The 12,780-nt window shown below is 40.5% G+C and overlaps 1 protein-coding gene across 6 annotated transcripts in view; it reads right to left on the bottom strand.

Moving 5' to 3' along the window:
* Window positions 1-9,547: 9,547 nt before the first annotated feature.
* Window positions 9,548-12,780, bottom strand: part of fgfr1a (fibroblast growth factor receptor 1a) — a 58,545-nt gene continuing 55,312 nt past the window's right edge. For all 6 annotated transcript variants that reach the window (XM_088624122.1, XM_088624120.1, XM_088624119.1 and 3 more), the window contains 5 exons: window positions 12,454-12,576; window positions 11,777-11,847; window positions 11,379-11,516; window positions 11,090-11,195; window positions 9,548-10,565 (listed from right to left, as the gene is read on the bottom strand). In XM_088624122.1, coding sequence (XP_088480248.1) covers window positions 10,389-10,565; window positions 11,090-11,195; window positions 11,379-11,516; window positions 11,777-11,847; window positions 12,454-12,576 — 615 coding nt within the window. In that variant the 3' untranslated portion in view covers window positions 9,548-10,388. The remainder of the gene's footprint in view (window positions 10,566-11,089; window positions 11,196-11,378; window positions 11,517-11,776; window positions 11,848-12,453; window positions 12,577-12,780) is intronic.

Here is a 12,780-nt window from a genome sequence, read left to right as displayed (position 1 = left end):
AATTATGGAGGAGTTCCATGCAGGCTAGAGAGTACAATCTCATGACAACTGTTCTTCATCTGCAGAGCTACCCCATTCCCAAATCCACTTCAATCCTAATAATCTAAGAAAATGCCAAAATGCAGTTCTGCAAGTATCTGTAATAAAACCCAGAAACCTTCATACATGTTAGACTTGTCTTCTTATCATGATATCTCCAACTGGTAGGCTGTATCTAACAATCTTGTACATGAAAGCACTTATGTCCTCACGTGATTTTTTATGCTGAATTGGAGAAAACTGAACTGAAGGAAAATGAAAGCATGTTGACAATGCCCTTCGAAATCACAATTTCTATTCAAAGTTTAAATTTATGTTTGGTTTTATTTGTTAATTTTTGGTGCACAATGAGGCCTACAAAAACTAAAGAGCAATCTGGAGAATTGGGATTTAACTGCTTCGGTATGCTCAACACAGGTTGCAAGGAGGTGAAAACACCATTCATTTGTTTCCTTTTACATTAATGCTGAAAACTGTTTAAAATATCACCATATTCATGATTAAAAGGTTAGTTTCAAACTTATTATGCTGACATACACAACAAAAAGGAAATCAAAATCTGTGATTTTATTTTCCCTGTTGACATCATGGAGTGTGATGCTGGACTGCTGAACATGTTCTATTAGGTTGAGACCTGCGTCAATTATTTACACTGTTTGTAAAACAGAGAGATGGAACTAGCTGTCTTAATTTGTCTGTGGCTAATTTCTTGTCAGATAGTTAATTAGGCTTGTCAAATGTGTACAAATTTCGTTCCTGTAATCTGTCATGCAGCTGCTGTAATCTGACCAACATTAAGGCCCCAGCTGACTCAATCCATTAGGTATACTAATGTACTCAGTGGTGGGTATCTAATGGTATATGCTTATCTTGTTTATTGATTGCAACCTTAATGCACAACAGCAGGCTAGATGTTAGTGCACTAAAACCTTTCTTCTGAACTCTTGAAAGATAGCTCTGTAGAATTTCCCCCACATACACAAATATCACAGACACTCCTCACTCTGCTAATGAGCCTTGTGTCTTAACAAACAGACAGGGCCTAGCCCAGACTCTGATGCCTAGGGGTTTCCTGATGGTTCCATCTGATTGATGATTATTCTCACGGGGGAATGAAACACCTGCAGAAGGCAGAGAGAAGTCATCGTGTTGGTCACCATCAGCGCAGCAGATCTGCTGTGATTTATAGCTGAGAGTTCATTCCGAGGGCTGTCCTGGTACTGGAGCTCTGGAGTGGTTTTGAAAAAGAAGAAAAATCTTTGATATTTTAATTGGGAGTTTGGTACATAAAAGTGTAGTATTGGAAGTCCAATCCACACAAACCAATCATTCTCTCATTCAATCAGTCAAAAATGATCAATTCTACAAACGTCACAAAACAAGATACCTTTTTTTTTCTAATCATGGCACCTTTTAAAAGCCCAATTAAAAGCAGGGAAGCATTATAAGAGTCACTCACACACAGTATCCACTGAGGAGCTCATGTGAGGAATCTGCAGGCAATGTGTCATGACAAGGTGTGAGATACAACCAAATAATACTGTCATTCCAGACAAGCCCAACACAGTTTCAGACTTGTTTCTTAGGTCTGGAATGGCCAATTTTGAAGCAGTTTGGCTTCCCATGACAACCCTTGTAACAGCATAACAGTAACGTAGACAAGCCATACACAAAACCCATATTAAAGCTCTTAGATCTTATCTTATCAGCTTGATTAGCAAATAAAATACGATGTTATACATTAATACACTAGTACAAAACACCAGGAAACATGGTACGTACAAGACACGCTGTATGAAGGACTGTGGGAAGGGAAGGGAAGGGAAGCTGTGTTCCCTTTTATAAATGCATAGAATTACTCTAAAAAGAAAAAAAACCTGCTTTGAAAATAAAATAGAACGCAGCTTGTTTTAATTTCTTTATGTACACTTCTTTAGAAATATCTAAAGAATGAGGTTGCAGTTTGTGTCGGGTGATTTTTCAATAGTTACACATTTATCGCAAACATTTTTTTAAATCAAACCTTCGGTACAATTCATAAAGCAGATATTTCTTTAAAAAAAAGTATACCCTCAGACAAATCACAGGCTAGACATGAAAAAACTCTTTCCAAACTGTTAATTACAACATTTCTACGCAGACTTGACCTACCACAGGCAAGAAACTCATTCGACAGAGAGAAACTAAGATCAAGCCCCTCAGTTAATCTTTTGCGATTTAAAGATGTGAAGCTAAAGACATGAAAAGACACGAATGAAGAAGAGAATGAGTTAACTAAATGAAAAGCCAGAAGAAAGCTGTTCTATGAATGTAAGTAAGTACAGTATTTACTGTGCAGTTTTCCCTTTGCCTTTTATAAATCAGAGCCACCTACGATATCCCCCTCTCTGCTTTCTAATCAATTACTGCTTTCATTTATTGATGGCCTATAAAAGACAAACAAAAAATCTTTTTTATGAGCCCTCCTGGCCAGATTATTGCATTATCGTGTATCTGATTCAGTTTGTCTTTATGAAACCTTGATTTATGGTATACGAGCTACTGTGCCCGTAGGATAACTACAATAGTGCAGCATTAGCACAATTCAAAGCACATGAGGTGAAAGAGGTAATTTGTGATGGCTTTAAAATCTCTATCGCATTTAAATTTATACTCAAAAAAGCCAAATGAGAAAAATTAAAAGAAGAGGGTGTCTTTACTGTTAGCTATTTTTTTTATCCTCTAATGTGCTTCCAATATATTTTTGAGGACTGTGTTAACACTTAGGGGGGTCTTGGCCTACTGTCTATTATACACAGATGTAATGTACAGAAGTTTCTCTTTTACATGAATGAAGTATACATTTTTTACCTAGCAGAAATTTCAATACGTGATTGAATGGTATACTGAAGCCAAGGATCTGATTGTTCTGTAGTTTTCTACAGTACTGTATTTACAACATTTTGGAACCTGTGACAGGACTGTGACTGATGGCCCCCGCCCCACACTGACACCCCACAATGACACCCCCTGTCAGTCACACCTCACTGAGCACATTCCCAATGTGGGCATCTGTCAGAGCTGCGTGTCTGCATGGCTTCCATATCTTAGACATGGGCACCTGGGAGAAGAAGGGTTGATTTCAATAAGATTTCAATCAAATTTAAAGGGGCAACATATGTTGTTTTAGCAAGTCAGCTGTTGAGGGCTGTCTAACAACAGTACTGCTAAATCTTTCATTTTTTTGTATCAGTAGATTACTTTGTTAAATCATTTAAGAAATGTAACTTTCCAAGGTGATCACCAGAATTGTAGTCTGTGTGAATGCACAGCTGATGCTTCAGCTCAAAGGCTCAATGCTTTTCCTGAGTAACACTGACATCCTTCCTCACAGACACAATGGGGGAACCATTTCAAGAGCATTCTTTTTCATTGTTGCTGGAGAAAGCATAAGAACAAGCAAAAGATCAGCAAAATAACTGCACAGGTATTAAAATATACTGTATATTCACCTCCACTCAATCCTGAAAATAGGGGAGAGAGACATCAGAGACATGGTTTATAGGGTAGGGTAAGGATGAGAACCTGGGATCAGATCATGGATGGACAATTTAAAGTAGCCAACCAATCTTGCTTTCCAAGTCTTTAAAAGGTAGGAGGAAACTAGAGCACATGGCAGAATCCTATACAACCGTAAGGACAGCGTGAAAACTCCAAACGGGCTGGCTCAGAGGATCAGAACGAAACCCAGTGGCTGTGAGGCATCGCCAGTAGCCAAGCTGTTATGTTGCCAAGATACATTTGAACACTGTAAAAATACAATTAAAAGGACAGGTAATCTTGCCATACTCTCTATTTTAACTGCTTCTTGTACATTTTAATCTCATGTCTAGATGATTTGTCTTTTTTCATCACAGGGAAAGATGTAGTTTTAGTAATAAAACCAAAAATAAAAACAAAATCCTGTTTTAATCAGAATGATAATGAAATAATAAAACCTGAACGCATGAGTTGGAGACTTTTTTCCTATTCACGCCAGGAGAGTTTAAATATGTTTTTGCTCCATTATTTCCTGTAGTGTGAATTCATCCATAATTGTTCTCCTTAAATTGATGCATTTAACCTAATTTAAAGTGTTCAACACAACCATCTCACACCGATTCTACTCATGGGGCAGAGACACTCAAACTACGGCCTTTCCAATACACTCCATTGCAACGTTTTGCATCAGCCAGCTCCCTATTTCTTTAATTGATAACCAACAGGATTGATGTAACAATTAAGGTGCTGGTTACACCTGAATACTATAGCAGAAGACAGGAAGGGCAAAAAACTAATTTAAAGCAAGTGGCCGACTAGAAAGCCCGACCATTCCTGCTATAAAGGTTGTGGCAAATTTTAAGCTTTTAAGACTAGGCAGTTCCCCACCAGATGGGAACTCAATTGATTGTTATTCATGAGTTCATTCATCCTCCTGCTTCTTTGTTCCCATGTACTCCCTGAGTGCCTTGGCAGCCTTTTTCATACTCAAGGCTGGGGCACTGTTCCCTCATTCATTCCCATAAATAACCTATTCAATTGCTAAATGACAGACAGGACGCACAACAAACAGGCTGATGTCACTGCTCTTTTCTTCGTCCGCTTTAATCAGCAGGCGTCCCCCCTTTCCCTGGTGTAGAATAATAATTCAGGAATATCGGAGTGACAATGCGTCACCTTTTTCCAAAGTAAGAAGCCATGTGAAGGGCAGGTCATCTGTCAGCGCTGACGACAGCCAAAATACAGCGTGGTGTGCGAGAGCTCACCGAGACGGCGGAAGCCACTTTCTGTCCTTCATGTTGGAGTAGCTTACAACTCACTCCATGAAAGGTGACCACACTCTCTTAAAGAAAGTCTAGAGATTTATTTAATCATTTTCGCTTAAAACAGCAAGGCACAGTGAAGATCCTACTGTCAGAAACTCAAAAGGCTGTTTTGTTTAAAGGTGAATTAATACAAGTCTTTGTTCCCAGCAATTGTGTTTCTTTTTTCAAAATAAAGGTCTGGTTTGCCACAGACATCACCAAACTTGACAAGCAAAATGCCCAATTGACAACGAAAAGAACCAGCTACCGAAGGACGTAATGGCATAGGTTTGTAGAGACCAAACCAGCATCGAATTTTAGTGGGGACAGATGTAAGGGCTTTAAAAGAAAGGAAGGCATCTGATCGAGGATCAGTAGTTTTGATGGAGATAACTGTAAAATGTATTTACTGCAAATATTTTATAAACTTATTAAATTCACATTCTAGTGACTAATAAGTCCCAATATAAACTGTAGATTTTAGGCTCTAGGTATGTATAATCTAGTATTGTCTAGTTAAATGAAGAGATGCAAAATGACTGACTTGAAAAGTGCTTAAGAATATGGTCACACACCGTCAAATATGTTGGGAATTATTTTCCATGCAACCGCCCAGATACAATTGTAATAAAATTTGAGCAACTGTTTTTGTTTGTAGCTCTCAGGTCCCTGTTTTGTTGTCTCACGGTGAAGCCAAGAAACCCAACGGAAAACAAGTAAGTTGTCCTTGAAGGCGCTGGAATAAATGTAGAAACTTTTCTGAAGATGTTGGAGTAGGGAGCTGCAGCAGGATGATTAAGCATCCAATGAACAAGTAAGGGTTCAGGCCATGCCAAGGCAAAAGGCAAAGCAAAGAAACAGTACATTTCAGCTGTATTGTCTTCTTCAGTCACACCTGGAGAAGGCTCCACAGCTGAAACCTACTTTCTTTACCTTTCAGTGTGGAATTAATGTTTGCTTGTTCCTTGTAGGAAATTGCTCTCTATCTACCACTTAGCCTGCAAGATGTTTGTTTGCTTCCAGAATATTAATTGCTGATACAGATTTCCACTCTTTGAAACATCCGGGCAATCTAATGCTTATCAGGAAATTGTACCCCTGGATAGAAGCCTGATTTGAAGAAGAGTGATTGGGGATATCGGGACTGAGGGTACTGTACACATCTCCATCGGGCCTGAGGATTCAATTGGCTCAATGGAGGCGTCTTGAGCAATAGTATTAAAATGCAGGTAAGGCATGTGCTCTAATTCAAGGGTTCCTAAGGGTTGTCTAATCCTGGAGGAGCACACAGTTGCTGGTTTTCATTCCAGATTACCTAACTGAAGCCAATTACGGTTTCAATTGTAGAACTTGAGAGCCCAGCTGCAACACAAACCATCAGCTGTGTTGCTCTCTAGAAGGTGTGGGAACCCCAGACTTCACTCACTCATCACCCAAAAGCATGTGGAAATCCCCACATCATGACCTCAGGCTTCGGATGTTAAAACCAAGGTAAAAAAGTCAAAGCACTGCTTAATGAAAGGTACATTGACCAGCAATACTAACAAATATATAGCTATTTGATCTCTCAAAAAACAGATCCTTGGATAAGTTAGGTGCTGCTTAAGTAACCAAGTGAGCAAGACAAGCTAAAAAGGCTCCTGCTTCCACAACCTTTGTTTTTTAGCAATTCAGTCCTTACAAAACTAAGACCCAGTGAATCTCAATTTCATCTTATAGTTGGAACCCTCTGCCTGGTCACTAAATATACAAGCATATTTCTTTTAGCACAGACCGCTATCCAAAGCCCCCTGCCTCTCGCAATCCCAGCCTGGCCATCTGTCGAGGGTAATAATACGGACTGCTTAATTGTGCCACCCAGTTCACAACACACACCATTAACTGGTAATAAAATAGGGTCTCTCTGGTTCATTGATTGTTTATATGGGCCCATTAATGGCAGGGGGAATCAGGCAGATGTCACATCTATCAATTTGTTTGTCGTATAAATAACATTTTACTGTAAAAAAAAACAGAAGCAGAACATGCTCATCGAAATGGCCCAAAACAAGTCATTGATTAAACTCCCACTTTCCAGTTCATTGATTGATATCCTAAGTATTGTACTTTTTGTTCAAGTGCTTCTCTATAAAACACCTTTTGACATTTTTGTCATTTTTTTGGGGGGAGGGTGTATTTTCTCTCTGTAAACCCTTTGACTGTCTTTCTGCATCTAACATTAGGCCCTTTATTCACAATGCCCTATATTACAGAGATTCCCCTAGGTTGTACTTGGTTGTATTCCTTTGCAGAAAGTCTTCTTATGGAAGACTAGGTCATGTTGCCTGGATGATCAAATGCTATTTTACATTAACATAAATGTTAACCAGTTTACTTAGCTTGTTTCCTTTTTGTGTATGAACCTTCACTTTTTCCAACTTCTGTCTTTGTGAAATCATGGAAACGTCTTCTGTTCATTTTCTGGTCTAACTAAAACAACAGACGTTCAATAACAGAAGCAACACTTAATGCTTAGGAGCTGATGAAAACTAATCCGTTAGTGTATACAAACTTTAGTTTACATGACATTAGTAACAAATTGCCTTAACGAAACTACAGCAAAACAAACAGTCCATAATTTTGTTTTCTGGAGCACCATCATGATTTTGGAATAATAAATTCTGTTCTGTGAATGTCTGTCCAAATGCAATATACTGAAATCTTGAAACTGTCAGATTGATCACAGTTTTCATCTACTCGATGAAGGGGAAAACAAATACACTAAACCAGTGGTTCTCAAAGTGTGGTCCGTGGACCACTGGTGGTCCGCAAGCATGCGCCAGGTGGTCAGGGGGCTGACCTAGTCAACTTTCTTAAAGCAAGTCTAAGCAGCTCCATTCTTCACATTAACTTTTTAAGTAATAAAAACATTTGCAAAATATGCAATTGTGTTTGTAAAAATATCAGTACTTTCATAAAAAATTGAATTCAATATTAATATTATTACATTAACAGGTGATGCTTTTTACAGGGTAAGAAGTGGACGTAGGCATAGGCGGCCCACCACATCTGTGACTTGGTGTAAGTGGTCCGCGGACCATAGAACTTAAGAGAACCACTGCACTAAACCATTTGTGGTTGCTTTTCTCTTATGGATTTACAGATATGCATACAAAAACTCATCTCGGGTAAAGCTTTATCCAAGCACTGTCAACCATAGTACCTGTTCTTCTGTATTCCTAAGGAATGTTGTCCTATATTCCGAGTGATGAAGCACTTGACAGCAGGAAGGCAATCAGGTATGGGGAGCAGATTGATTGGCTGATGCCAGTGCAAAGCCACACCCCCCAACTATAAATTACCTGCCTGTTTGCAGGCACAGATATTTCTTCTGATGTCAGCCCTACATTATCATATTTAATCGCCCCCTGTAACCTGCGCTAAATGGAGAAGGGATTGAAACTGCCACCAGTTGTTCTCTGTAAACCATGATTTACACTGCAAACAAGTGGCAAGGCAAGAATTGATGGCCCTGTTTATTAAGTGCTTACATAGTGCAGGCTTTTGTTTTATTAAATAAAACGTTATTTATTGTAATCCGTAAAGATGCCAGGTGTGTGCATATAGGTTGTGTGAGTAAAAGGTATATCTTGATGACAAACTGTCTTTGGTCATTTGCATTTATGCTAGGATATAAATTAATTTTGACATTAACCTAAAAGTTTAAGACCTCCAGACATGTGGTTAAAAATAAACCTGGCCATTGAGATTTTGTATATATAGACACACTTAAAATCGATGCTTCTCCAACATTTTTCAGTTTTAATTTGAAATGAACAAATAACAGTAAGCTTGGTCCCCATTTAACAGTTTCTTCTTGTTGAGCTCACACCTTCCTTCACATGGTCTTCCATGGCAAAGGCAACACCCAATTCCAGTAGGAAGGAGGGGGTGGGGGGTGGGGGGGTAATTATATACTCTGGGGGTCTAGGAAGTGGCTGCTACAGCTGGTTATTTCTACATTGAAAAGCGTTTTCTTTTTAAGTTCTCCTGATCACAACGTTTCAAGTTTCAAAGCAGGCCTGTCCAATCCTGGTCCTGGAGAGCTGGTGCAACCGCAGGTTTAGGAGATCCCTTCAGAGCACATGAAGATCTGGGAGAAGTGAAGATGGTCACAGTAAGCCAGTTTTAAGCAGGAGTGAAAACCTAAAGAAGACACAATCGCTCTCCAGGCCCAGGAATGCACACCCCTGGTTTAAAGGAACTACACACAGTCCCATATCAATGGTCTCATTACTATTCCCATTTCAGCTGACCCTTGCAGCCACCCAACCTGCCTTTAAATATTTTATTGTGACAAAAGAAGAGCAGAATAAAACGCCTATTTATTAGATCATGGGTTTTCCTGCTGTTCCTCCTTGCACCTTGTATATGTATGTGGGGGGGATTCCCTCGAAGTCCACAGCAGTATTGAGCTTCAAAACTTCAATTCTACCAGCTGAGAAATCTTTTCACCTTAACCAGAGAATAACCACTTGCCTGGATCCCAGCCAGCCACAATACAATGGGCTGAAAACTACCTCCATTTAGTCTCCAGTGGACTGTTCTGTGCACTATGTGAGAAGACATGACCCCAGGAAACCTAATGCAAACAACAGTACAAAATGTCCTTTGGTTACCAGTCAGCAAACAAAGAGAGGCAAAAAGAAATTAAAGACATTTGTATTTGAGCTGTGGTTCGTGCAGGGCAAAAGCAGAGCCCCAAACAACTGGCCAGTTCATCATTATAATTCATCAATATAAGATTAGCAGTTTTATCACATGACAACTCAGTCACCATTCCTCCCAGCTCCCCTCTCCCACCCAGACAATATTCCAAAACAGGTTAAAAGCATTACCAACCTTGTACAAAATGAATAATAAACAGGGTACAGTGTAAATATATATTCATATTTATACATTTCTAACTATATTTACAAAATGGCATGTCTCTGGAATGCACTGATCATCTGCAAAAGCAAAAAAAAAAAGTTTGGCCATTTCCTTGCAGATAGATTACATTACAGATTTGGTTTGCAAAGCCAAACTTATCTCTTTATTAGAAAAACACAGCATTGGAAAAAAAAATCAATCTTTTCTCCGCACCTTGCTGAGATCCGCAAGTATCTTGCATTTTATTTTCAGTCCAAAAGGTGCTCCCCCCTTCTCCCTCAAATCTCCCAGAAAAAGAAAGCGCACAGCTGAGGGACAGCGGTGTGAATGAGCCTTTCAAATCCACCAGGGCAGTCCTTCAGCTCTGAACAGTCCGCACCAAGCCCCAGAGACGCGCTGACCCCAACTGCAGATTTTGAAACGGTTCACGATCCTGTACCTCTGTGTTCAAACATGTAAAACGTTAAAATCCAAAAATCATGTCCCTCCCACTTCAGTACCTACAAGAGGAAGCCCAGGACAGGGCGAGATAAAAGCTGAGCTCTTTTTGTCTCTCAGTCTGTCAGACAGCACAGCCGGACAGGAGATGGGAAGGAGAGGGAGATTGTAGGAAGGTCAGCGTTTCTTGAAGGCCACTCCATTGGGGTGGGGGGGGAATTTGGGCAGGCAGGGCTCCTCAGCCCCACCCTCGTGGGAGAAGACTGAATCCTCACCGGAGGAGCAGGTGGAGCTGCGGGTGTCTGGGTAGCTGGGGGAGTACTGGTCCAGAGGCACCGAGAGATCCAGGTACTCCTGTCAGAGAGAAGGGGCAGACAGGTGAGACAGTGCATCTCCATCTTTAAATCCCACATGTCTTTACATTGCACAAATTACAGCACTGTGCTAAAACATGAGATTGGTTTGCAATGGGTTCATGTAAAAACACGGGCCGGTGGTATTCAATTGTGCTACACAGCAAGCCAACCACACAACCAAAACTGGGGAAATCTGTTAAAGGGATCCATTAATTTAAATCAGTGGAACTGGACAGGTAAGACATAAGCTATAGGCCCTGCAGAACCAGGAGTTGACAGCCCCTAGTGTAGATTGTTTTGTTACAGGCTTGTACAGTATGGTACTATGTGTTGTCACTTTTAGAATTTAATTACAATCCAGTGGAGACCTTTCAGCTAATCTTCCTTATTATTGCTAAATGAACAATTTCTGACTAGTTTGCTCCTTGTTATCCAACATCTCATTATTGTGCACCAGCCTTCTGTGCATGGGGAGCTGTGTTCTGGCACATGGTTGGTGGCTGGGGCAAGGTCTTCACTCACCTGGTTGGAAGTCATGGCTAGGGTGCGATCCAGGTCCTCAACCAGCTGTTTGAAGGTGGGCCTCTGGGAGGGCACAGCATGCCAGCAGTCCCTCATCATCATGTACCTGTGCACACAGCATTGACAGGCAGGGCTCTTATCCATTTTTATACCAGATCTACGTGCAGTAATACTTTCACTGTCTGATTATGATCATAATGCAGAAAAGTTTGTCAGCTACATAATACTATCCTTCTCATTTTTAGAGGGGAAGATAATTGTAATAAACAGTCGCCTAGCCAGGGCTTACAATTCATGGGTACAGGTGGAGGGTTTATCCATGCGGTGCCCCTCCTTTAACAGCTTAAAGAGCTCCTCCACTGGAACCCCAGGGTACGGTGAGCCTCCCAAGGTGAAGATCTCCCAGAGAAGTACGCCAAAGGACCACCTGCAAAATAGACCCACTCTTACTATTGGACTAAGCCACACCATCTGCAATCTGGTACACGATTCCTTTTAATTACCCAGATCATTAACCTGTATGCACAGCTGCACAGTTACATTGTCCACAACCAGCCCAAATCTCAAGTCAACTTCTCAGAGAGGTGAACAACCCCCTTTTACTGCAGAGGGGGGGGTGTTGGTGGTGAGGGGAGCTGCTAAATTGTGAACGAGAAATGAAACAAAGACCGTTGGTACCATACTCACACGTCACTCTGGTGTGTGTATATCCTGTCAAATAAGGCTTCTGGAGCCATCCACTTCACTGGCAAGCGACCCTACAGGGAAAGAGAGCTCGTCCATTACTCAGTGAAGCAGCCAAATCTATTGTTTTATATTTTAAAAAGTGTTTTACATTCGAACAGGGTTTGTCATCTCCTGTCCTCTGCGTCTGATGTGCTCTTATCCAGCTAACAGTTAAGCATTCTGTCTGCCAGGATGTGAAGATGGAGAAAGCCTGCTTTGAAATCACACCCATCCAACGCACGGGTTAGCTTGGGTCACACTAACGCTTCTCAAAATAACCGTTTGATTAGACCTTTATCAACAATGGGATGAGTTTGACAGATGTCTTATACAGGACAACTGAGCAAAGGGGTAACAGGAGAATGAAGTCTTGCCCTTGAAGGACATGACCCAGCATAATTAATAAGAATTTTTAAATGTTTAATACCATAGAACCTGGGAAAATAAAGGGCTTAGGTGTTTCAATTAAGTTGTTAAAGGATGCCAATCATATAATAAAGAGCTAATTTGCAAAGAACACAAGATAACTCCATTGACCTAGTTACCCTTGAAATCCAGAGCCAAGGAGTTATGATGTGGAGGATTCCTTTCTTTAACAGAAGCTTTCAAAGCAATTGGCATGGTCTAGCAGTACTCACATTAGTGGTCTTCTTGTAGTAGTCAATGTGGTGGATATCTCGTGCCAGGCCAAAGTCCGCAATCTTCATTACGTTGTCTTCTGTGACCAGGACGTTTCGGGCTGCCAGGTCCCTGTGAATACACTGGAAGACACCACTTGGATCAGCTCTACTGCTCGCACAGGGCATGCCTGCAGTGTACTACAGTACATTTACATGATCTGCAAGGTCACTTCACATTTCTGTTAAGTCACTCTAACAGGACTCAAACACTTTTTTTAATATAATACTATAATATTATTACTAATAATATTTACTATATTTTCTAAGTTCTCTGCCACTCTTAAC

This window comes from Lepisosteus platostomus, chromosome 3 (genome assembly GCF_059453375.1).
Source record: "Lepisosteus platostomus isolate fLepPlt1 chromosome 3, fLepPlt1.hap1, whole genome shotgun sequence".
In the NCBI taxonomy this organism is placed as follows: Eukaryota; Metazoa; Chordata; class Actinopteri; order Semionotiformes; family Lepisosteidae; genus Lepisosteus; species Lepisosteus platostomus.
The sequence above is the reverse complement of the archived record's forward strand: the minus strand, read 5'-3'. Positions and strand labels throughout refer to the sequence as shown.